This window comes from Chiloscyllium plagiosum, chromosome 11 (assembly GCF_004010195.1).
Source record: "Chiloscyllium plagiosum isolate BGI_BamShark_2017 chromosome 11, ASM401019v2, whole genome shotgun sequence".
Taxonomy (NCBI): domain Eukaryota; kingdom Metazoa; phylum Chordata; class Chondrichthyes; order Orectolobiformes; family Hemiscylliidae; genus Chiloscyllium; species Chiloscyllium plagiosum.
The window spans coordinates 12,497,020-12,524,536 of NC_057720.1; the positions used below are offsets into that span (position 1 = coordinate 12,497,020).

Sequence of the window (27,517 nt, forward strand, 5' to 3'; positions counted from 1 at the left end):
GCAACAATTTAAAGAAGTGCTGTATTCTAACTCTTTTTTTTTAACTCTGTAGCCTCAAATTTCGCCACTAGGGGACTTTAACCCCCTTCTCACTTGACTTCTCACTGGGACTCGAACACATGTAAACTGAGAAGGCGAGTGGAATGTTGGCTTTAGCTACATGAGTATTACTAGTTCCCATTGGAATTTTCCTGAAAATAAGCATATTTGGGTCTGATGGCCTGTGCTACTCCCAGGTCAAAAACCTCCTGACGTTTACTTCCTTGGTTTATGTGTGACTTTATGACCTCTCAGATGATGTACTGGAGAGCAATTTGTGTCGATTCTCCAGCAAGGTTTTGGTGATCAACTGAGAAGGGTACGCTAGATCAAGATGTGCCAACTTACCCTGAATGGATTCCTTCCTTAAACCTCTGCAGCTCCCTTTAATGACCCAATCTCCACAGCTCTCTTCTGCAAAGAATTCCACTCATTCATTATCTGAGAGAAGCATACCTCTTTATTTCCATCTTAAATGGGCAGCCAGTTGTTCTGAGATCATGCCCTCTGGTTCTAGACACTCACACGAGGGGAAATAACCTTTCTGCATCTATCCTGCCTAGTCTCGAAGGAACCTTGCCTGTTTTCTAAGGTTGCCCCTCAAACTTCTAACTCCAATGCGAAAGTTCCAGTCTGTTCAAGCTTTTCTAATAAAATAATACCTTTTATAGGAGAAAGTGAGGACTGCAGATGCTGGAGATCAGAGCTGAAAATGTGTTGCTGGAAAAGCGCAGCAGGTCAGGCAGCATCCAAGGAGCAGGAGAATCGATGTTTTGGGCATGAGCCCTTCTTCAGGAATGGCTCATGCCCGAAACGTCGATTCTCCTGCTCCTTGGATGCTGCCTGACCTGCTGTGCTTTTCCAGCAACACATTTTCAGCTCTAATACCTTTTATACCCAGGAACAACCTCGCTGGATTTCCTCCAATGTCAGTGTGTCTTAGGTAAGGGACCAGACGTGTCCACGATATTCCTGGTGTGGTTTAATTAGTGCCTAGTTTTAGTTAGCCCATCTAATTTTATATTCCATTCCCCTTACATTCAAGCCAGCATTCCATTTGCCTTTTCTGTTTATGTTGGATTGAATGCTTTTTGTGATTTATGCATGAGGATTTCTAAATCCCCCCATGTGGTTAGCTTTCTAGGTTCTTTCTCCACTTAAATAATACTCAGCTCCCCTGTTCTCCCTGCTATGTTTTTGCCCATTTGATGATCCTTCTGCAAACTTTGTCATCCTAATCACTTAACTCCTAACTACTTTTGTCATCTGCAAACTTGTTGGGACGAATGACCTGTTTCTGCAAATGTAGGGATTCAAAAAAAAACTTGACGACTGCATGCACCTTCTGATCCAACTCATTAGTGTCTGTTGTAAATAATTGTGATCCCGGCACTGAACCATGTGGCACTGCACTAGTTATGATTATAACAAAAAAATTGTCCATTGTTCAAAGCAAGAATGTTGAATTGTAAGCCTTGTATGAAGTACTTGTACTCTGGGAAATATGTGGAATTCATGTTTTGGCAAAACAAATTCTAATGTGAATAATATGGCACTCCTGGAATGTATCAGGCAAATGAACCTTTTGAATGTGGCGATTTAGATATGTATCTGTTCTCAAACACCAATGTTTGATGGTATGTTATTGTATTTCTTTATGTATAAAGCAGACTGAGAAGCAGCATAATGATTATTGAGAGTTTACAACCACAGCTAGCTAGTTTGCTGACATTAATGCGCATTAAAAGTACTAAGTGCACCAAGGTGGCTTTTTAAAAATGAAGTCTTCCTGATGATAATAGTATTGTGTAATTGGAAGTTGAGTATTTTGTCTCTGTGTTGAGGGGAAGACATGGGTAATCATTTTTAAGAGTTTCATTTGTGAGTTGTGGTGAAGAATCTGGGAGCTTCTATTATCTACATTTTCATAAACATGACTTGGAAGATCTGCTAGGGTTACCAGTTCATTGTGCTAAAGAAAACTGTATGATTGCCTTGCAACTGAATCCAGTAACACTGCAGTAGAATAATCTAAAAATACATCACTCAGTCTGTGACAGCCAGAGTGTGGAATCAAGTCTGCTGGACACTCTCTGATTAGGGATCTCTGGTACTTGTTCTGAAAGTAAATTTGTAGTGAGATTAGTTTGCAGTTTCAGGAAGCGATTATTATTCAGGAAAAATAGCATCTGATGAAAACGTAAATTGTGTTAAGGTGTGTTGTCTCGTGACCCAGGTTTGAATGTTTGTCTGGATTTTGCTGGGATAAAAAGAATGGTGTGAATTTGAATCCTTTTATAGTGTCTGCAGTGAATCCTTTCCAGTCTTCCAGTGTATTGAGGCTTGGATAGAATTGAGGTGGAGGAGATATTTGCATGAGAAGGAGAGACCAGGACCTGAGGCTAGAACCTCCAGTGTGAAGGGATGACCCTCAATTGAGATGAGTATGAATTTCTTCAGCCAGAGGGTGGTGAATTTGAGGAACTCGTTGCTGCAGAAGGCTGTGGAGGCCAAGTCTTTGAGTGTATTTATGATAGAGTCTTGATTCATAAGTGAATCCAGGGTTATCATAGAGTCCCTACAGTGTGGAAACAGGCCATTCACCCCCATTGAGTTCACACTGTGACCCTCTGAAGAGCAGACCCAGACCCACTGCCTCTACTCTATCCCTGTAACTCTGCATTTCTCATGGCTAATCCATCTAGTCTAGGAGAAAGTGAAGACTGCAGATGCTGAAGATCAGTGTTGAAAGGTGTGGTGCTGGAAAAGTACAGCAGGTCAGGCAGCATCTGAGCAGCAGCAAAGTTGATGTTTTGTGCACAAGCCCTTCATCAGGTATGGATGCTCCTTGGATGCTGCCTGACCTGCTGTGCTTTTCCAGCACCACACTTTTTGACTATAATCCACCTAACCTGCACATCCCTGGACACTATTGGGCAATTTAGCATAGCCAATCTACCTAAACTGCACATCTTTGGACTGTGGGAGGAAACACTCGCAGATACGTGAAGTTGTGCAAACTCAGACAGTTGTCTACGGCTCGACTTGAACCCAGGTGCCTAGCACTGTGAGGCAGCAATACAAACTGCGGAGCCACTGAGTCGCTCCATTATGGGGAGAAGGCTAGAAAATGGGATTGAGAAACATATTGGCCATGATCAAATAGCAGAACAGACTTAATGGGCCAAATGGCCTAATTTTGCTCCTATATCTTATGGTCTTATGATTTTGTCGTCTTGTTTACTAAACATTTTACTCTTTGTGGGGCAAGTACTCTGGCAGCCTTATGAATGTGTTCAGTAACTGACTTGCATATCTTCCAGAAAAAAAAAGGAGTAAGGATTTTAATAGACCACGTTTCATTCTGGATTCTGACCTGTCCAGCATTAGCGCCTGCTCTGATTATAACAGTAGCAACCTGGCACGTTTTCCAAGTGTTGAGGAGCTGAAAAATCAGCCTAACTTCTGTTTTTTCCATAAATGCGACCTGCCCTGATGAGAATTTCCAGGAATTTATATTTCCATTGGGTTTCCATCATTGCAATATTTTGATTGTCTCACAAAGCTAATGGAATGTTTAATCTTTTTCTCAAGGGTTGTTGAGGAGACAAAACGATAATTGAGTTGCTTTACGCTGCGAGTCAACAAAATCTGGAAAAGTATATTTGGTACAGCACCCAAGGAGGATAGATTTTCTTGAACAACCTGTTCAGGCACGCATCTGGAGAAGATGAGACTTGAACCCGGGTGTCTGGCTGAACAGTAGGAATAATACCACTGCACAGTGAGCCCCCGCAAAGGAAGGATGTATTGGTCTTGGAGGAGGTGTAACAATTTAGATGAAAAAGGTTAACGTGTGTACATTGGTTGCACAGCCTGTATTTGTTTGCTACTGCTTGATGATAGAAGAAGCAGAGGTGATCTAATTGCGATGTTTAAGATGATTAAAGAATTTGTTGGGAGAAGGAAAGATGGAAGAGTGGCAGAAAATCCAGATAAGGACGAATAGCCTTAAAGTTGAAGCCAGGTAGGTCAGTAGTGATGTTAAGAAGCACACCTCTACAGAAGCTTGTGGAAATCTTAAAACTGCTCCAACAGGTCCAAAAAAACGTATCAGACTGAGGCTGGATGAAAATTTCAAAGTAGTTTTTTTTTTGTTGATTATTGATATAATGGAATTAAAATACTTATTAAGCTAATTTCAAGCTCAAGGGGCTGAATAGATTCCTTCTGTTATAAAACAAAGAACTGCAGACAGTGTGCGATTAAAAACCGAAATTGCTAGAGATTTTCAGCAGGTCTGGCTCTGCCTCCGGAGAGAAAGCAGAGTTAATGTTTTGAGTCAAGTGACCTTTCTTCAGAACTGGCTTCCTTCTGTTCCTGTTCTAAAGTTTTAACTTGCCAATGGCAATTTTGGAACGGGTATTGCCACACCAATTGCAATGTTAAAAGAAGTAAGTTTCTACTTGACAATAACTTGGATTTGATATCAGCCCCAAGGTTATAAAGAAACTGCTTGGGCATGTATGTGGTTCTCAGGACTGCAGAAAAGCAACTTCCTTTTTTTAAAGTCGCAATGGTATGCTTCTTTACATCTACTTGTGTTGCACAAAGAATGTTATCAAATCCACTCATGCAGTCTTTTGTCTATTCTCTGGGAAAAAGGAGGTGACTATTGCACCTGCCAAGAATTTCTAACTGGGTTTCCTGTTACTCTAATGCAGTTGGGCAATTTAATCTGTTATGAATATTTTGGTTGGAGTGTGATGGGAAAGCAAGAAGATTGATTGATTGTAAGGCAAATTTAATCTCATAGTTTATGTATTAATTTAATAAAGTTTCCTTATGTCCTGTACCTCTTCCCACATCTACCTCCTGCTTCCCATTACACTGTTTTTTTTTGAGACAAGTTACTTCAATAAATAAATGTATGAGAGGCCATTACAGGCAGATTAGGAATTGCACAGAGTGAGATGGGCTCACAGCTAATGTAAACCACAATGCATATGACAAAACACACAATCAGGGCATGAATTAACTGGCAACATTTTTCAAATTGTCTATGAAGCTTAACAGAGAATTTAAACCTACTTGTTTTGTTGTTATTAATAGTTTACAGATATGTTAGAATGAAATATATTGCTGTTTTTTATATAGGATTTATATAGTCCACACAGTTTGACAACCTGTATTCATCACATTCCTTTCTTTATGCCAGATAAGTGGAACAAACCAAAATGCCCCTTTAGCTTCATGGGTGCGCAGAGTACAGGGGATAAACATTCCACATATCCAGAAACAGTCTGTTTAAGGTGTGCGCGTGTGTGGCTGTTAGTGCTCATTAGGGTCTCTTATGACAAGGTGATAGTATCCATACCTCTGGATCAGAAGGGTTGGGTTTCATTCCCACCTGCTACGGAGGTCTGTCATGTCTGAACAAGTAGATGATTTTTTTTTTAACATGGCTACACGATAATATGTAAAATGACTGCACAATTTATAGACAGCAGAAGGAAATTAGTCACCATTAGATGAAGCGCTGTGCTGATGATTTGCCATTACTGTTGTTTGCGTCACTTTGGTGGAACTCGGCTTTTGAGACACTTTCATGAGCTTTTTGCACCTGTTAGAGTGCTCAACTATTTATTCCAAAATGTGACTACCCTTGAGCATTACCCACCCATTTTTGAATCTCTTTATAGTTACAAGGATCAGATGACTGAAACTGGCAAGGGTTTTCAATTTCAGGCTCTGCAATTATTAATAGTAACAACAACTGATAGAGGTCAGGCTAGACAAGCAGGAAGCTGAAAGAACACAACAAGCCAGGCAGCATCAGGAGGTGGAGAAGTTAACATTTCAGGTGTAACCCATATCTGAAACATTGCCTTCTCCACCTCCTGATGCTGCCTGGCTTGCTGTGTTCTTCCAGTCTCCCGCTTGTCTACCTTGTGGATTCCAGCATCTGCAGTTTCTTTGTGATGAGTTCAGGCAGCCATATTAATAAATGCAGCCTGATTTTTGATCAATTCCATGGATGCCACTTTTTAACTCTATTTTGTAGGCAACATGGAGTCTTAGATTTAGAGACTAGACTGGTTAATGGGTAAGTTGTTTTTGCATGAATTTACCTGGCCTTAGTGGAGGAAGCTGTACTGGGCTGACCAAACTCTAGATTCACTGATAGCAACTTGGTGTTTATAAATATTTGTCATCAACCTTGCAAATTGGATGTGGGGCTTGAAATTGTACCTTTGTGGCCCAAGGTAGGGACGCTACTCCTGCACCACAAGATGCTCAAATATTGCACACAGCACCTTTAAATCTCATAAATTCTGCAGCTGTTGATTGCCCACAGTGCTTCAAGGATGCTCAGTCTTGCTAGATCTGTTCAGAATCTGACCCATTTAGAACAATGATAGTGCCCACATGATGGAGGGTATTTTCAATGTGAAGGCGAGATATGGTCTCCACGAGGGTTGTGCAGTGGTCACTGTTAGCCACACTGACATGAACAGATGCATCTGCAGCTGGCAGTTGGTAAGGATGAGGGAGAGTGTTTTTCTCTCTGTTCATTCCCTCACAAACCCAGTCTAGCAACAATGTCCTTAAGGACTCGATCTGCTCCATCATTATTGCTGCTGCCAAGCCATTGTTGGTGGTGGACATTGAAATCCCCATCTAGAGTACATTTTGTCACCCTCAAGTCTTTTTAGATTAATGCAGTCCTTCGTATGTAGGGACACCCATATGAGGACACGCCGCAACCCAGAGGACTAGCCACACTACCATAGATCAAGAGCATTTCCGAACTGACAGCCAGACTACTGGAACCACGAGGATTCGTAACAGCACACAAACCAACAGCCACGCTCAGACAACAACTCACCAGAACAAAGGACCCAAATACCCAGCATGAGCAAAACTAATGTTGTGTACAAAATCCCATGCAAGGACTGCACAAAACACTACATAGGACAAACAGGAAGACAGCTAACGATCCGCATCCATGAACACCAGCAGCTATCCTTAGTAGCCACACGCGCAGATGACAAGCAACATGAATTCGACTGGGACAACGCGACTATTATAGGACAAGCCAAACAGAGAACAGCCAGGGAATTCCTAGAGGCATGGCACTCATCCACAGATTCAATCAATAAGCACATCGACCTGGACCCAATATACCGACCACTGCAGCGGACAGCTGGAACTGGCAACCGGAAGTGGCAGATTCAAACCACTACAAATGCCGGAGGAAAGATCACAGAAGCGCTTCACAGGAGGCTCCCAAGCACTGAGGATGTCACCTAGACAGGGGACGAAACATCTGCACCACAAATTCCCAGCTCGGCGAACAGAACCACAACAACGAGCGTGCGAGCTACAAATCTTCTCACAGACTTTGAACACCCATAGTGCTGCAAGAGAGGAAGTGTCAAGATTTTGACCCAGCAACAGAGGTTTGATTATAAGACAATGGTGTGTCACTTGGAAGTGTTGGTATTCCCAAATATCTGCTGTTCTTATCCATTTCCGTGGCAGAGGTTGCAGTTTCTCAAGATTCTGTTCAAGGAGGATTGCTGAGATACAGCAGTACACCTTGTAATCAATACATGCTACTGCCACTCTGCATTCATGTAAGGACATGTATGTTGAATATGAAGTTAATAGCTGAGGTTAGGTGATATTTCAAAAAATCAAAGTGGCTGCAAAGATTGGTCATCAGTTAGACTCCTTTCATCCTCTTTCTTTAGTGAGCCAATTAGCTGGGAGTTGGTGCCATGTGCACTTCAAGTTCGATAAAAGTTTTGTGTTCCAAAAAGGCTCAAAATTATTGGGATTGCAACAACAGGATGAGACATAGTTTGGTCTTGAAGCATTGGGTGATCTGTCTACTTTTTATTGCAGCCAATAGCCTATGCTGTTTGTCCGCTACTTAGAAGATGGCCACTTACTGATTGGAAGTCACTCAGAGTGACTTATGCTGTAAGGTGATTGGATATTCTGGATCCTTTGCAATTGAAATTGCCTTTTGTATGAAGAACGCCCTTTGGTTGGGATCTTGGGAATTTAATTTTCTTATTCTTCAGATGATTAGTCATTGGTTTTGGAATGTGCCCAGGCAACCTTTGTCTGCAGGAATTACTGTTGTGGTCTAGTCGAGTGGAGCTGAGGTGAAAACCCATTACTTTATGTATAATTATCCATTGATGGTGCAACTCTGTACCTTGGTTTCCATCTGGGAGCGATTGGAAAAACCCCATGTTTTATACATCTCATTTACACAGGTGTAGAAAAGGTTGTGTAGTCTGCTGCCAGTATTCTGGTATGTGCGCTGTAAAGAAGCAAGCATATCACTTCCAGTGTCTTGAAGTGTTACACAGTTGGATAAGCAAAAACTCACCCACTTTGTCAGTGCCAAGACCATTTGTTCATTGTGTGTTTAATTTGTTTCTTTTTTTAAATGTTTAAGAGGGAAGCAGACCATATGAGTTGCTGACACTTGCTTGAATTCACCATGTAGTATCTTGCATTCAGCTCAATTTAACATGCTATCTGAAAAGATGGTATATTTGTAACTACAACATTCATTTAATGATTTTAAGTGTCAGCCTACAATACATGCCCAAGTCAATTGTAGGGTTAAATTTTTTTTTTTGTTCATGTGATTGGTCTCCACTAGTTAAGGCAGAATTTATTGCTACACTTATCAGTGTTATCAATCCATGTATTTTCTCTTTTTCAGCTGATTGGCATTTTGCCCAACTTGTTTTTTGCATTGTCAAGAAATTGTGCACCATCTTGATACTGAGCTGTCACTATGCCAACATTAGGCATTGGGTTGTAGAGTGCAATGTTGATTATCTGTAGTAATGGAGGTTAATTGAAAATTAATATGTAATTGAGTTATCAAAAGTTGTAGCTTGCATTTGGAGCATAGCAGTAGTCTTGCCATACTTTTCAGGAAGTTTATTCAATTCACTGGCCAGTCTGTAAATTCAAACTTTACTTTGTAGTGAGGGCAATATTTGAATGATACAAGATGCTAGTGAGAATGAGTATGAGGTATAAGTGGGTAGGGAAAGAGTTAAGTTCTGAGTTTTGTGAAACAAGAAGTTCAGTTGAGCATGACTCAGATCAGATAAGAACTTGCAGTTAACAATGGGGTGCTGGAGACAATGGCAATGGCTTAACAAGGTGGAAAAGCATTCATTATGTCCAGCCATTTAACAATATTGAAAGCATTCAGTACGTAAGGTCAGTTTAACAAGGTGAAAAGTATTCATTCTGTGAAGCCAGTTAAAGTTAAGAACATTCATTGTGTAACAGCAGATGGCTTAATGTCTACTATTGACACTCACTGATTGTAACAGACACCCAATCAATATGTATGTTGCCTACTCTGGATGCTCCTCCCTGTAAAATGACTATATAATTCACTAAGAAACTACTGTTCGAGATATAAGACCGAGAACTTATGTCCCTGCGCACATGGGCGATCATTCTCTATCCCTCCAGGGCCCAGAATAAAGAAGGAGATAAAACTATACCGTGTCTCTGAGTGTTTTGCTTCGACTGAGGTGGGGAAACAGGACGACACTGGTGCTGTGTGACGTCAAAGGTTCATAATCGGTTCTCATCATGTGATCACTTTTTGATTCCATATTTGGCCATGCAAACTGGTTATTATGAGATTGTGTGAGTTTGCTCACTGAGCTAGTAGGTTTGTTCTCAGATGTTTTGTCACCATGTTAGTTAACATCATCAGTGAGCCTCCGGTGAAGCGCTGGTGTTCTGTCCCATTTTCTATTTGTGTGTTTTGGTCTTTCAAGGTGAGTGATGTAGTTATTTTGACTTAGATGAGATACCAAATGTTTTATGGTATCACTTGATATTACTGATTAGATTAGATTACATTACAGTGTGGAAACAGGCCCTTCGGCCCAACAAGTCCACATCGACCCGCTGAAGCGAAACCCACCCATACCCCTACATTTACCCCTTACCTAACACTGCAGGCAATTTAGCATGGCCAGTTCACCTGATCTCCACATCTTTGGACTGTGGGAGGAAACCGGAGCACCCGGAGGAAACCCACGCAGACACGGGGAGAATGTGCAAACTCCACACAGTCAGTCGCCTGAGTCGGGAATTGAACCCGGGTCTCCGGCGCTGTGAGGCAGCAGTGCTAACCACTGTGCCACCGTGCCGTACTGCTTCTGGTTCAGATCCCAGAATGAAATCTGGCTTGATAAGATCACTTTTGAACTTAGCAGTTTATTCACAGCAACATAGACACACAAGGTTTCAGACTTTTATCTAACAACGAAATGACATTATAATGAAGAAAGAAAAAATATCAAGCTATCTAAACAGCGAACAAGGTTTGAAAGATCTTATAACACAGGAAAACAAAGTATTTTTTACCCCAACACCATCACTTGATAGCAATCCAAATTCACAGTTATAAACCTTAGGTTCCAAATCTTGAGGTTTGACTTAAATTCTTCCTACTTCTGACCTGCAAACTGTGAAGTTGCCTTCATGAATGCACAGAATAGTGAAAACTGAGACTTCCTTAGTGTTCCAACAGTCTGATTTCTCACTGAACACCAAGGATCTGGAGGTTTCACAAGTTAAATGTTTACACCAAGTTAACTGAGCTTTAGGTGAACTGTCCTCTGCTTGTTTGCTTCTAACCCAGTCAGGTCTCCTCCAGAATTGCCCTCAAAGCTTTTAAATTAAAATTAAGCCTTGATTATTCTAAACCATAAACAAGTTAATACCTTTCAATGTTTGCACTCCCTGCTGTAATTCCCATTATATCAATTACCTTCTTTTAATATTCACAGTATGCAGTCACTTACCCTCTGACACTTAATGGTTGTGGATCTGGTAGGACATTTTGACATTTTTAAAAATCCTTCACAAAAGTAATCAGCACCCATAATTTGAAATCCAAACTTTTAAAAATGATATTTATACATACAAGTAAAACACACGTATATAGAAAGCATACAGCTTTCATCAGACGAGTACTTTTTCCTTTAACTTTTAAACAACACCAAATATTCTTGATGCGCTGAACTTCATTATGTGGATTGACAGCCCAGTTAAAGTCAACTTCAGTTTTATTTTTATATTGCGCGCAGGTATTGATGAACAAGGAAAAGCAACCAAGTTCTAAGTGACGAATATGATAGAAAGGGAGTAGGAAGAGGATGTAGTGATTTCTCTGTGATGGATTTATACTGATTGTGTGATGTCGAATTGAATATTCAGACTACTGTAATGTATAGCAATATCATGGGGATACTTTACACCTATCTATCCAACATTTTAAAATGGACATACCTCATCCTCAGAAAATTGATAATTTCCTCTACTGCCAGAGCCAGATCATTAGATGTGTTGCTTGCTCCTGCAATAAGTTCCTGATATCTGTCTTAACTTTCTTATTCCAGTGATTCAGTCTGTCCTCCCACAGTATCATACTTCTCTCCCTACCCCACCCCCCTAAACACAGCTCAATGTACTGCTCAGGATATACTTCAACTATGATACCTTGTCTTGCAGAGTTCGATATGTTCCCCATTTGGTTGCTTATTTTCTGTCATCTTGCTTTAGAACTAGCTCTGTGAAATGTATGAATATAGAATAGAATATCCTTTATTGTCATTAGATTAGATTAGATTAGATTACTTACAGTGTGGAAACAGGCCCTTCGGCCCAACAAGTCCACACCGACCCGCCGAAGCGCAACCCATCCATACTCCTACATCTACCCCTTACCTAACACTACGGGCAATTTAGCATGGCCAATTCACCTGACCTGCACATCTTTGGACTGTGGGAGGAAACCGGAGCACCCGGAGGAAACCCACGCAGACACTGGGAGAATGTGCAAACTCCACACAGTCAGTCGCCTGAGGCGGGAATTGAACCCGGGTCTCTGGCGCTGTGAGGCAGCAGTGCTAACCACTGTGCCACCGTGCCGTCATGTGTACTCAAGTATAGGAGTACAGTGAAAAGTTTACAATGTCACCTCTCATGGCGCCATCTCTGGTACAAATTACCAAGGCACAAATCAAAAGAGGAATAAAAGAGTAAAGAAGTTGCATTACCTTACAGTGATTCACAATATAAGTTAGACTTAGTTAAAAGGATAAACATTACAGTCAGATAAACAAATTACAGGTTTGGCAAAGAAGCCATTTGCTATGTGTCTTGTTGCCCTGACCTCAGAGTTGATCTAGCACATTATCAGAGATGGCCCATTGGCATAGTCTTATATTTGTTTGATGTTGTCTCACATCACTCTGTACTCTTAGTCACGGAATTAAATGTTCTGATCTAGATGTTTCACCATTTTTCTCATATTGCCATGTGAGTTAATAATATTTTAAGTACCAACATCTGGAATTTAATAGTGACCTCCAACTTCACCATCATGTTGCTTCAGTGCTGGAATCACTGGTCTTCAACTGTCCAAAGTAGAGGAGAAGGAGCATCCAGGAAGGCATCGTGCACCTTGGGACTTGCTGCCAGGGGAAAAGTAAAAGCCACCTGAAAACAGCGAAAGGAGTGCACTTCCATACCAACATCCCACCTACACCTTCCCGTGACCACCTTCTGCCCCAAGTGTAAGAGAGTCTGCAGTAGCTTCAATGGTCTGTACAGCCACCTACGGAGATTGGAAGAGAGTCATCCTCACCTGCAAGGGACTACCGATGATGAATGATGTTTCATAGCAGATTCTGCACATTATCTGTATCTTTGTTCCTACAACATCTTCTGATATTTTACCCTTCAAATATCATCTGCACTTTACTTTGTGCACCTATATCCAAACCCTGGACAGCAAGTGGATGGCACGGTGGCACAGTGGTTAGCACTGCTGCCTCACAGCGCCAGAGACCCGGGTTCAATTCCCGCCTCGGGTGACTGACTGTGTGGAGTTTGCACATTCTCCCCATGTCTGCGTGGGTTTCTTCCGGGTGCTCCGGTTTCCTCCCACAATCCAAAAATATGCAGGTCAGGTGAATTGTTCATGCTAAATTGCCAGTAGTGTTAGGTAAGGGGTAAACATAGGGGAATGGTCTAGGTGGGTGCACTTTGTTGGGTTGGTGTGGACTTGTTGGGCCGAAGGGCCTGTTTCCACAGTGTAAGTAATCTAATCTAATCTAATCAAACAATGCTATGTGCGGACTGCATCCTATCTGCAGCAATGTTATCGAACTGTTCAATTAGACTTGAATTCTTGATTCTCTCTTAGTGTTGTCCACTTGGTTATGTATTCCCATAATACTTATATGTCATTGTTCAAGGTCTGCTTTATGGATGCTTGCAAGCATTGTCATGAAGACTATAGGCATGGAGTGTCACACTTAGGAACCACCAGTTGATGATGGAGGAAAACAGTAATGTCTCCAGTAGGCTGATGTGCGCAATGGACATTAGCTGCAGTAGCTTGACAATGGCTGCCAAAAAGAACAGCCCAAAAGCCCCTCGGCAACTTCGAGTCAGAATCTCCCCATAAGGGATAGGCTTCGTTAGTCATCAGCGACAGTGTACGTTATGCAGCTACTCCAACACTTCTCTGCAGATGGAAGAATGCTAGAAAATTTTTTGATTTTCGAAATTCACTGGCCCATACTGGTTACTGCTCCAGACCTGAAACTATAACCCTGTTTCCACTTTCTTCTTTCATCCTTGTCCATCTACAACTTCTTTTTCCTGTTGCCTGCAATATTTTTCACTTCTCTTGCAGATACTCCGCCCTCCCCGATCCTTCAGTTCATTATCTTTCCCAGGCTTGGCACTCGTTCAGCTATGTTACAGCTTCCTGCAATGCCTCTTGGCCTCTTATAAAATAGCCCTTTGAATCACAAGACATCACTTCACTATAAGCAGCAAACAAAGTGCTCTATTGCTGAACTCACTGCCGACTGTGCCCTGGGGTTAATTTTGTCAACTTCCTTCTTACCCCAACTTTCTTGGTGTCTGTCAACTCTGTTGATTGAAGTGCTCATTCTATGTCCTCCTCTGTATCTCCCTCCAGAGCCTTTGTTAATTTGTGAGCAAGGCCTTTCACATCCTTGAAGTTATTATGGATAATTATAATAACATTGTTGCTTTGATGCAAGTGCAGCTTGAGGAGTATTGCAGCATTTCTTTAAATGAATAAATGCACTGGAGTGAGTGTTTGGCTTGGAAGCATCTGACAGGAGGTCGTCAACTGGAAATTTAAATCAGGTTTTTGCTCCGTTCATATCTGACTGGAGTATTTACAGTGCATTATGTATTATACAACAACATACGCCAATAATATGTTCTGTATTAGAACAGTATTCACGTAGTAATTTAATTACTAGATTTTCATCAGGTTAATTTAAACCAGAAGAGGGTGAAACTGATAGCAACTGGTCAAAACTGTTATTGGTTAAATATAAACATGAGCAGTGGGATGTGTTGAAAAAGCATTTAAGTTTATGCGGGGCCAGTATCTATGCTAAAGGAGAGAACTCTCCAGAGCAAATAACACAGCCATGGTTGACAAAACAGATGTGATTACATAAAACTATAAGGTGATTATGAAAGTGCAAAGGATTGTGTGGACTCGGAGGGCTGGGGGTGTGAGGTTTCGCAAAGGAAGATTTTTCTTTGAAAAAGGAAGACCTGCAAAATTGAATGCAAAAAGAAACTTGGGTTTATCCATGTTAACACACAGTTTTTGTTTATTTTCAAGAGGGTCAGTATAACATAAAATCTTCAGAAACAGATACAGGTAATATCATAACCGAAAGTAAGGAAATTGCAGATTTGTTATGGTGGTTAAGTTCTACCTTCACAGTTGAGGGAATGAGATACTGTACCTGACCTTCGAGGTAACCAAGATGTGGAATTTGAAGTTCATGTAAACAACAAAAGAGTTTTGGGAAAAATAATTGCTTGAAAGACTGCCACTTGCCCAGGAACTAGTGAAGGGTAGTATCCCCTTTTTGGTCCATCTCTTGGGGATAGAGGATTCTGTATTTTTACTCGAATTGTGGGCCCTGAGGTGACTAAATTAACTAATCCTGGTTTCACTACCCTGTCAGAGGTGGAGGATTTGAAGGTGGAATACTCTTTTCCCATGCTTATTCTAGTATTTGCATGTGGTTTCCACCGAGGTTTGTTTGAGCTGCTTGAAATGGTTTCACTCCTTCGTGTATGCTTCTTTGGGTTGTCTTGTGCAAGAGATTGTCGATTGGATTTCAGACTCTGAGGCTTTGAGGACAGCCTTGAAACATTTCCTCTGCCCTCCTGTTAAGCCCTTGTGATGCAGCTTGGAATGGAGCATTGTTTTTGGGAGTCTTGTATCATGCGTATAGACATTGTGGCCTTTCCCAATGCAGCTAACCATAAACCATGTCTCTACTTAGGGGTGTTTGCCTGAGAGTGGACACTGATATTTGAACACCTATGCTGCTATTAAGCTGAGGTTGTATCTACCTTCTTGAGATGTGTGTGAAACATTATGTTGTAAAATTGCAAAGAAGACCTCATGTTCTGTCTGGTACCCTGACAGATATTTCTTTCTCAAGTAGTGCTTAATAACAATAACAAAACAAAAACAGACATTGCTGGAGAAACTCAGCAGATCTGTTAACATCTGTGAGGAGAAAGCACAGTTAATGTTTTGAGCCCAGTGACCTTTCAGAAAGGAAGTGTTTCTAATTTCTAGCATCTGCACTTCTTTGTTTTATCCTGATAACAAATGATCTGACATTAAGTTGTGGGATCTTGTCTGACATAAAATCATATTACCTATTTATAACAATGACTGACTTCACTTGGAAACATATTTCAGAGACTGCCAACCATGTTGGAAGGTAAATTGCAGGTTAGTTTTAATTAAGATTAGATTACATTACAGTGTGGAAACAGGTCCTCCGACCCAACAAGTCCACACTGCCCCGCCGAAGCGCAACCCACCCATACCCCTACATTTACCCCTTACCTAACACTACGGGCAATTTAGCATGGCCAATTCACTTGACCTGCACATCTTTGGACTGTGGGAGGAAACCGGAGCACCCGGAGGAAACCCACGCAGACACGGGGAGAACGTGCAAACTCCACACAGTCAGTCGCCTGAGTCGGGAATTGAACCCGGGTCTCTGGCGCTGTGAGGCAGCAGTGCTAACCACTGTGCCACCGTGCCACCCACAAACAAAGGACAGAGCGCGCAAGATTAGAAACAATCTTTCTGAAACCTCAGGGGTTCGATTATGATAGCCTAGTTTTTTTGCTTCTATTCCTTTATTGACTGGTTCCTTGTTTTAATCCATCTGCAAATGTTGTATCTCCATCATTCCTTTCAGTTGTCTTTTTTGTCTTTCCTTTTCTTTGCATTCATCTATTTGTCCACATTTCTTTATGTTCCTGGTTGTTCTTCATTGCCAACAATTGTGACTTACCTGGTTACCGTCCTCTCCAACCTTGGACTCATCAATATGCTTTTAGGCACGATGCATTATTCGACTGACAGCTTCCTTTACAAGATTTCCAGTTGCTCAAAGTTGATTGCTTTCATTTATTTGTGATTTACCATGATTTTGTCACTAATTGGAGCAGGTAGTGTACAACAGGTGAACGATTCTGCCAAGAGAACAGAACAAGATCTCAGCGACTTAACTCATCATCATGAAAGGTGCTTTATCGGCCTTTTTTTGTAAATATTTCACAGTTATGTTCATAGTCATCCAGTAGGATGAGAAAGGTACTTCAAAGAATATTTTTAACAGGGCAGCAGCATTTCCACCTAAGCAGTGAATCTTTAGGAGCTAGTTCTACATATATAATGTATCTTTACCTTTCTCCAAATTGCACCAATATGAAAGGTGTTTTAAAGCATACCTTGCTCCTCTAATGTTTGGAATTTTTGTTCTTTCCTACTGTTTCTTTATTGCAATTCAAGAGGACATGGTTGACTTACTGTCTTTCAGATGGGATATTAAACTAATGACCCATGTGCCTTCCGTAGTTGGACATTAAAAAGTACTGTGGTACTTATTAAAATGAGAGCACGAATCTTACCTGATGTCGTGACATACATTTATTGTTCAACAAATCTTTTCGTTTCTATCCTTGTGGTGGATGAGGCAGGCAACACACGTGCTTGTGCCTGTTTCCATGGCTAGAGCGGCTATGTTGCAGAGGAGGAAGTGCTGGATGTCTTGAAACGCATAAAAGTGGTTAAATCCCCAGGAACTGATCAGGTATACCCTAGAACTCTGTGGAAAGCTAGGAAAGTGATCGCTGGGCCTCTTACTGAGATATTTGTATCATCGATCGTCACAGGTGAGGTGCCGGAAGACTGGAGATTTGTTAACATGGTGCCACTATTTAAGAAAGTGATAAGGACAAGCCAGGGAACTATAGACCAGTGAGCCTGATATTGGTGGTGGGCAAATTGTTGAAGGGAATCCTGAGGCACAGGACATACATGTATTTGGAAAGGCAAGGACTGATTAGGGATAGTCAACATGGCTTTGTGCATGGGAAATCATGTCTCACAAACTTGATTGAGTTTTGTGAAGAAGTAACAAAGAAGATTGAGGGCAGAGCAGTAGATGTGATCTGTGTGGACTTCAGTAAGGCATTTGACAAGGTTGCCCATGGAAGACTGGTTAGAAAGGGAAGATCTCATGGAATATAAAGATAACTAGCCATTTGGATACAGAACTGCCTCCAAGGTAGATGACAGTGGGTGGTGGTGGAGAGTTGTTTTTCAGACTGGAGGCCTGTGACCAGTGGAGTGCCACAAGAATTGGTACTGGATCCTCTACTTTTCATCATTTATATAAATGATTTGGATGTGAGCATAAGAGGTATAGTTAATAAGTTTGCTGATTACTCCAAAATTGGAGGTGTAGTGGACAGTGAAGAAGGTTACCTCAGATTACAACAGGATCTTGATCAGATGGGCCAATGGGCTGAGAAGTGGCAGATGGAGTTTAATTTGGATAAATGTGAGGTGCTGCATTTCGGGAAAGCAAATCTTAGCAGGACTTATACACTTAATGGTAAGGTCCTAGGGAGTGTTGCTGAACAAAGAGACCTTGGAGTGCAGGTTCATAGCTCCTTGAAAGTGAAGTCGCAGGTAGATAGGATAGTGATGAAGGCATTTGGTATGCTTTCCTTTATTGGTCAGAGTATTGAGTACAGAAGTTGGGAGGTCATATTGCGGCTGTACAGGACATTGGAAGGTCACTGTTGGAATATTGCATGCAGTTCTGGTCTCCTTCCTATCAGAAATATGTTGTGAAATTTGAAAGGGTTCAGAAAAGATTTACAAGGATGTTGCCAGGGTTGGAGGATTTGAGCTATAGGGAGAGGCTGAACAGGTTGGGGCTGTTTTCCCTGGGGCATCTGAGAATGAGGGGTAACCTTACAGAGGTTTATTAAATCATGAGAGCCATGGATAGGATAAATAGACAAAGTCTTTTTCCTGGGGTGGGGGAGTCCAGAACTGGAGGGCATAAGTTTAGGGTGAGAGGGGTAAGATATAATAGAGACTTAAGGGGCAATGTTTTCACGCAGAGGGTGGTGCGTGTGTGGAATGGGCTGCCAGAGGATGTGGTGGAGGCTGGTTTAATTGCTGCGTTTAAAAGGCATCTGGATGGGTATATGAATAGGAAGGGTTTGGATGGATGTAGGACTAGATTGGGTTGGGCTGGTTGGACCGAAGGGTCTGTTTCTGTGCTGTACATCCCTATGACTCTGACAACTAGCTTGCACCCTGTTATAGAGGCTGTAGCTTGTGGACTGGCACTCCACATCAAACATGACTGACCAGGAGACTTGCTTGCGTTTACTACTCATCATAGATATAGTGGAAGGTGATGATCATCCCCCCGGCCATTTTAGAAATGCAACTTCTTGGCCACCAAGTCCTGGAGTGGACCTTGTGAACCTGGTGTTTATGGTTCAGGCTGGAATGCTGCTCTTTATATCACAAGGCTTATCCAAAAAGATTAGCTGGACATCGTTTAATTGCCATTTGTACAAGCTCTATTTGGAAAATTGCCTGTCTCGTTTCCTAACATTCTAATGATGATGGCATTTGAAAATAGTTTCACTGATTGTGAAAGGAATTGGGACATGAGTTCATAGACGACAAATAAGATTTTTTTGCTGACATGGTGGTAACTGGATCAGATGCTGACAGATGAAACAAACTGATCTTCCGTAGTGAATGGCAGTTAATTTGAAATGGCAGGTAAACTCTGTCCATCCTATTCACTTCCCCTCCTTTGGTCCTCACAGTCACTGATTTTTTTGGTGACCATATGTTGTTGCTATTTAATGATTCCTCAATCTTTCTGATTAAAATGCCTGTAAATAAGCTTTAAATCCTTTTTTAGATCCTTACATGATACAGTTTAGCAATGGTCTTCAAAAAGCAATTTGTGTATATTTTACTTCATGATCTAGACAGGTGTGCAGGGCATAATTGAAAATTAACAGATGACAAAACTAGAAAGTGTAGTGAACTATGAGGAGGTTAGTGTTGAACTTAATGGGGATATAGACAGGCTGGTGGAATGGACAGACAACTGGCAGATGAAATTTAATGGAGACAATTGTAAAGTTTTACAAGATTACTTTTAAAAGAAAGAGTGAGGAGAGCAATACAACATTAAGGGTACAGTTCTAAAGTGGTAGAAAAGCCATAGCACCCTGAGTATATGTGCACAAATCATCAAGGTGACAGGACATGTTGAGCCTTTTTTTTGAGGTAGTTTAGGTGTTGGAGGTGATTTCCTCAAATTCTAGGAGCAGCAATTACTGTTTCATATGCAGTTGCATTGTTTTGGAACTTTGGAGAAAAAAAGTCAAAACAACAGCAGTTTTGAAAGGGAGAAGAACAGGCAAAGGAAGCTCATGGTGAGGTCAGTGCAAGAGAGAGAGAGAGAGGAACCCACATTGCTAACTGAGAGAGTTAGCAGTTACTGCCTTTGCTAATGAAATCATGTATCTAGTACAATTGCAGCATTTAACAGGCATCTGGATGGGTATATGAAAGGAAGGGTTTGGAGGGATATGGGCCAGGTGATGGCAGGTGGGACTAGATTGGGTTGGGATATGTGGTCGGCATGGACGAGTTGGACCTAAGGGTCTATTTCCATGCTGTACATCTCTATGACTGTATGACTCTATAATACTATGAGTGACTCTGGCCTTTCTGAAGAGGTGCATAGAATACAAAAACAGTAAAGTGTGATAAGCCTGTATAAAACACTAGTTCAGCCGCAACTGAAGTAATGTCCTGTTCTGGCACTTCACTAGATAATGCATGTGAAGGTATTAAGAAAATGCAGAAAGGAATTGTTGTGAATGGATCTAGGGCTGAAGGAATTCAGTGAAATTAGAGAGGTTAGACCTAGACTCTTCTGTTGAGAGAAGTCTCCTGATTGAGGTGCTTAAAATCATTAAAGTTCTGCACAGAGTAGATGGGGAGAACCTTTCCATTGGTGGTAAGATCAGAGGACACCAATTTAAAGCAAATAGCAAAATAAACAAAAGAACAGTGATGTGTTCTGATCTGTGTGTGGCAGAGACAAAGTCAAGGCCTTCAAAGAGAAATTGAACAGTTATTTGAAGAGGAACCAGAGATGGTGGGAGGAGGAATTATGATGGACTCGTGACCTTGTCTTGCTGTCCATTGTACTGCTAGGAATTGGAGGAACTAAATCAATGGAAGACAGGTGGAGGAGTGGTACTGAGGGAGTTGCCTTAGTAGAAATCTGGTGTGGTCACAGCAGGTTGAATAGCATTTGCCTGTGCTGTAACTGTGCTGAGATTTGATTTAACAATTACAATAAAATAGCAAAATCATTCTCCGAATCGGGCAAAAACTGGCACTGGACTACAAATGGGGATTTTAGGGACAAATAATCAAAACACTGTTTAAATAGATGAGCAGTGAGAAAGTCCCAGTTTGAACCAAAAACATCAACAGTGGTGGAGTAAACTAATTGGCAAATCTACAAATGTTATGAGTTGAATGGGTTGAAATTTTTCATGGATTTGTTTGATAAATGCAAGAAATAACTAGTTTGAAGGCAACTTGTGTCATCCTGTAGGTTAGGGCCCCTGCTGTCCTATGCTCACCATTCATGTTTTTCTTCCCACACAGATTCTTTTCTGCACATTGAATACGCACAGAATTGACATGGAAAAACTTCTTGGAGGACAAATAGGCCTGGAAGATTTTATTTTTGCGCACACAAAGGGCCTGAAGAAAGAAGTGGATGTGTTTAAAGCAGAGGATGCTCTGGGATTAACTATAACTGACAACGGGGCCGGATTTGCTTTTATAAAAGTAGGTTTGAATTCTATACTTAAGCAAGTGGAGGAAGTCGCACTCACTTTCCATCAAGTGTAATGTGGAACATTTCTAGTCAAGGAATTCCCTTTTGTTGCTTGCTCTAGTAATACAGTTACAAATGTTACTGCTATTGATAGCTGTTTTGAACTTTATCTGTATGATTATTGAAGGTTTTTTTTAACCTCTTAAAATAAAGTTGCACACCATCCTGACTTGGATGTATGTCACTGTTCCTTCATGTTTGCTAGATCAAGTTCGACTTGTTCAAATTCCTACTTACCTCATTGCAGTGTAACAGTATCATCATCATGAGTACTGAGGTGCGAGTTGATTCATTAAATCATCTTCAGGCCAGTTAAGAATGGGTAGTAAATGCTCATTATGCCAGTGACTTGTATCCAGAGAATCATATTGCAAGTTGAATTGGACTCTGGTGTTCCTATTGGCAGGGCTCGTACATAGAGTCATATAGCACAGAAACAGATGCTTTGGTCCAACCACAATCCCAAACTAAACTAGTCCCATCTGCCTGCTCCTGGTTAACATCCCTCCAAATCTTTCCTATTCATGTACTTATCTAAGTATCTTTTAAATGTTGTAACTGTGCCCATATCTACCATTTCCTCAGCAAGTTCATTTCACATACAAACCACCCTCTTAAAAAAAAAAATCTCCTCATGTCTTTTTTATATCTCTGTCCTTAAATGTCTCTGTCCCCTGGTCTTGAAATCCCCCATTCTAGGGAAAAGACATCTACCATTAACCCTATCCATACCCCTCACAATTTTCTAAATCTCAATAAGGTCACCTGTTAATTTCCTACAGTCCAGTGAAAAATGTACCAACTTTTTAGCGTTTCCTTTTAACTCAAACCCTCCATACCTGGCAACATCCTGGTAAGTCACTTCTGAACCCCCTGTTTCTTAACAATATCCTTCCTATAAACTGGCTGAACAGAACTGGACACAGTTGTCCAAAAGAGACCTCTGTACAATCTGTCAGTTTACACTCTTCTTCTTTGATTCCTGCCAATCTTTATATGACTTCCACTGAAGCTAAGAGTGATCATGTATTCGATGATGCCTGCTTTTGTTAGCTGTACTGCTGTGTATATTTATAAAGTTTGTTAGCTGCAGATCTTGGCATGGTGGGAGAGAATATCATCATCATGGGAGAAAAAAGCCACCTTCACTTGGAGAATGTTTGCTTTTTGCCTTTACCTCCCCTGAGGTGGCATTGTGTTAACATGATGATCTTGGAATGGGTATTGGTGTGCTTTTTACTTCTACAAAGCTCAGAAAACTTCAGCTTAATGTTAGTAACCCAATGCTAAGCAGATCTGCATGGCAATGTCTTGACCTGTTTGGATGTTGAATCCTTTTTCTTGCACGATGCACTGGAGATGAAAATGTTATCTGGATGTAACTGTGTTGCTGCTTGGATTGCACACTTGTCATCTGTAACTATTGAGTTAAGGCAAAAGAACAGGTGGACAGATGAAAATACTTCTTAACGTGGTAAGCTATGATGATCAGAAGCGGACTTTAGAAGGTCACAGAGCAGATGTGCAACTTTGAAAAAGAAATTGGATAAAATCTTCATGTGTTTTAAAAGAGACCTAAGGGGCACCTTTTTCACCCAGAGGGTGATGCGTGTATGGAATGAGCTGTCAGGGGAAATGGTGGAGGCTGGTACAATTATAGCATTTAAAGGGCATCTGGATGGTTATATGAATCGGAAAAGTTGAGAGGGATACAGGCCAAATGCTGGGAAATGGGACTAGGTTAGGTTAGAATATCTGGTTGGCATGGATGAGTTGGACTGAGGGGTCTGTTTCTGTGTTGTACATCTCTGAGTAGCTTAGGCTATGGCAGAAAGCAATGAAGACTAATTAATTCCATTCAACAGAGCCAGCAAAGATACACGGTGCTGAATGGCCACATCCTGTGCTTCATATTCCAAGATAAAATCCAAAATTAAAAGACTATTTTGCATAGCTGTACAAGACTTTTTCAAAAAAACCTTATAAATTGGGAATGCTGTAATTTAAAACAAAAGTACTCAACTGCAGGGACTGGAAGTACAATGTCAGTGTCCTTTTGCAGGCTCAGTGCAGGAGGAAGTGCCAAAAGGGTTGGGTTTGGGTGTGGATATTTCCAGTAGGCAGTCAACCAAGTGAAAAAGCCAGCCAGCAGATCATTGTTGACATAATAAGCACTGTAAAATGTTGGCAAGGGGAAGGAAATCATTACTGCTGTGTTTGCCCTGAATAATGACCTTTTTTTTCTGTGTTATAGTCAGAATAATAATTCTAGGTGAAAACAAGGGTTGGCTACTCATTTACGTAATTGAATTCATTAGAGTTGGAAGATATATGTCATTAGTTTCCAGAGTAACTTAGAAGGTTCACAGGTAGATATTCACAGGGTTTACGGCATAAATTGTAATTGACAATTAAATATGCAGTTAGATTCTCTGGGTTATAAACTCTCAAGTACTGATAACCATGAAATTCCCACTGGATCAGATCTCAGTGAATTCAAAGATCTATCATGTAGCCATAACAGTTCTAGATTGCTTCTTTGTAATCTGTTCTGTTTTATATTACCGAATGTTCCGTTTTTGTGCCTCATTAATGATTTGATTCATTGGTCAAACCGATCATGAAGACAAAGCTACTTATGAAGCTACCTAAGGCTGTCTCTCAGTACCATTCACAATTACTTAGCTAATACATTAAAATATATTCCTTTTGACAGAAGTCACTTTCCAGGATGCCCTTTGTATATAACTGTTTATGTATCAATACAAACACCTAACCACTCTGAAACTGACACACCTGTGAAACTCTCAACCAAATTTTGACCAAGATGACGTTATGACTACATGCCCCTCCCATTCCCCTTTCTGTATGGCTTTGGGAGAATAGGGAATAAATCTGAATTGTTTCGGTTAGCATTTGGGTCCTTCAATCACATATATGTATGCTTGTTATTTATCTGTCCTCAGAAATAGCTATTGACTAATGTCAACAAGTTGACAGTTTAAGTTCATGGATATACACTTTAATGGGAAGAAAGCATTCTGCTTCACATTCCTAAAAATACTTGTCTGATTGCAGTTCATGTAATTACATCTGAATTGTATTCATCATGGTCTCATACTAGCATTGGAGGTAGTCCAGAAAAGGTTGACTTTGCTGATGACAGCTCTTGAAATTTTGTTTTGTATGGAGAGATTGAATATTTCCTGTTCCTGTGCTATATTGTTCTTTGTTCTTTGTGAAGACAGTTTTAGTGTAGAAGGGCAAAATGTGTCTGCACAGGCTTGAGAGATGTTAAAGGGTTAATTTGTTCTGCTGACATGTAAGACATTGGATGTCCTGGGGGTAGGAGGGTGTTTTTTTTCTGTCTTGCAGGCAGGATGTGACTATCAATTCATACTCTAAATACTGCTGTTTGAGGAATAACCTAATCACTCACTGTTTTGAGAAATAAAATGTGATTATGGGAGAGTGGCAGGGGGTGGTGTCTTGCATGCATGACTGACTGTGATGTAAAATCCTGTACAAAGGGGGGACTGTTCCCTTTATCGGGAGACATCTCTTGATATGGCTCCACAAGCCTCACGAAGAGTGTTAAGTGATCCTGCAAAGGCTTGTACTTGCTGAAATAAATTGTGGCTGTTCGCAGAATTTGGAGTATTGCAGTTGCATCAAGCGTGTAAGAATCTCAAGAAGGGAACTAACACATGGAGGGCCAAAGGACCTGTCCCTGTGCTGTATTGTTCTTTGTTCTCAGCTTGGGTCGGTACTTGTTGGAATGTAGAAAAATGAGAGGCAACCTGACTGAAACATCCAAGAGTTTTCGGGAACTTTATAGAGTAGATGCAGACAAGTTGTTTTCTCTTATAGTTGAGTCAGGGAGCAGAGGGCATCATTACAGGATAAGGGTTCTCCCATTTGAGACAGATGATAGGGAATTTCTTCTGAGAGGGTAGTGAATCTGTGGAATTCTTTACCGCAGAGGGTTGTCAAGGCTGATTCATTGAGTACATTCAAGGCTGCGACACAGATTTAGTCAGTAAGGGGATCAAGGTTGATAGGGAAAAGGCGAAATAGTGGAGTTGGATCTCAGGTCATCATAGTCGCAGTGGCAAAACAGGCTCAATGGGCTGAAAGGCCAACTTCTGCTCCTATGCCTTGTGTTTGCCAGGGACCATTGGAATGAATGTGTATTGCATTGCCATCTAGTGGCTGTAAGAAGCCTATACCAGAGAGTTGCATTGCTGCCTTCTCTTTAGCATTTCTGATGTGTTCTTGAAAAAAGGCCATGCTAAAGGAAAATTACTTTCCCATATATAAACATGTTGTAAAAACGAGTTATGTTTCTAAAGTGTATTTTTAACATGAACGATGTATTGGACACCTTGAACCTAATCAACCCAAAAATCACCCACCCACTACTCAGTAATTCTTAACATTTTTTCTGACTCATCCATTTCCTGGCTCACTTCTCTCACTTTGGGTGAGGGCCTGGGGGAGCTAGCTGAAGGAAGCAGCAAGTGGGAGGATAGAGATACGGAAGTGAGGAAGTGGCAGTTTGTTTTTCAAACAGTGACTGTGCTTTATTTAAAAAAAAAAGAGACAGTGCCATTTAGGAGAGAACCCTATTTTACTGACTCTGCCTAAGTAGGAAGTCACAGCTTTTGTCTATTTGAAGCATATTCAAACTATCATTGAAGATCTGCATGACAGATTTGTGCATGTTGATTGTGATTGTTGTTAATGTAATCATTCTTCTTCCCCTCCCTATCAGCAGATTGTGTATCTGTGAGAAGCCAGTATGATCAAAAATCACATCACACCACACCACACCAGGTTATAGTCCAATGGGTTTATTTGAAAGCACTAGCTTTCGGTGCACTGCTCCTTCATCAGGAAGGAACAGCACTCTGAAAACTATTGTTTTCAAATAAACCCGTTGGACTATAACCTGTTGTGGTGTGATTCTTGACCTTGTCCAACCAGTCCAATGCCGGCACCTTCAAATCATAGAAACCAGCACAGCCTAGTTCACAGCTTATTACCTGTCGAGATCTGTTGATTACAATCAAGATTAGTCTGAGTTGCTTCCTCTCTCATTCATTATGGTAGTGTAGATTATGGTGTCTCTTAAGTTTGGAGACTGAGAATTGGGGATTGACCCAATTTTGCACGGAGTCCAACTTCTTTATTTTTAATTGCATTTTTCATTATTTTTAAACATTTGGTTTGTACTAAATAATATAGTGACTCTCAAATAGTTTGAGGTGGACAGTCTGGGATAACTAGGTTACTTAAGAATTGATCTTTGACAGAGATCTTGCTGCTTGGTTCACCAGGAATATTCTCATCAATGTGCACCTCCTATCCTTTTTCTTGGGGAAATTTCTTCAAAGATATGCTTTATTCAAACATGTCTAGGTGGAGCATAGAGAGTTGGTTAGACTCTCTCTTGTAATGAATTACATAGTTTAAATCACACAGAAATATGTTCCATTTGCGTCCTTCCATTTTTCCTGATCTAAATCCGCCATCTTTGCGACCATTTATTTCAATATATCTTCTATTCTCTTTGCCCCCATGTATCTGTCTAACTTCAAAGCATCTGCACTAATCACTCCAAGAGAAATTGAGCATTTCATATTTTAAAATTCGTTTGTGTGATATGGACATGGCTGGCTTGGTATGCATTTACAATCTATCTCTAATTTCCCCAGAGGAGTTGGTGGTGAGCTGCCTGCTTGAACTGCGACTGTCCTCGGGGAATAAGGGCCCTCACAGCTGTTAGAAAGAGGATTCTGACCCAGCAACAGTGAAGAAAAGGTGATATAGTTTCAGGCCAGCGTGGTGTGTGGCTCAGAGGGAATTCCCATTTCTTGCTCTTGCCCATTTCTTGCTCTTGCTCATGTTGGAGCTTGTGAGTTTGACAGGAGTTGTCAAGGGAGGCTTGGTGAATTCATGCCATGGATCTTGGAAATGACACATACTGCTGCCACAATGCATCAGCGATAAAGAGAGTTCATGTTTGAGGGCGGCTTATGGGCTGCTAATCA

At 41.0% G+C, this 27,517-nt stretch overlaps 1 protein-coding gene across 1 annotated transcript in view; it reads left to right on the forward strand.

Moving 5' to 3' along the window:
• gipc2 (GIPC PDZ domain containing family, member 2) overlaps window positions 1–27,517 on the forward strand; it is a 71,148-nt gene that overhangs the window by 25,044 nt on the left and 18,587 nt on the right. The window contains exon 2 of the mRNA XM_043698703.1: window positions 21,230–21,415. Coding sequence (XP_043554638.1) covers window positions 21,230–21,415 — 186 coding nt within the window. The remainder of the gene's footprint in view (window positions 1–21,229; window positions 21,416–27,517) is intronic.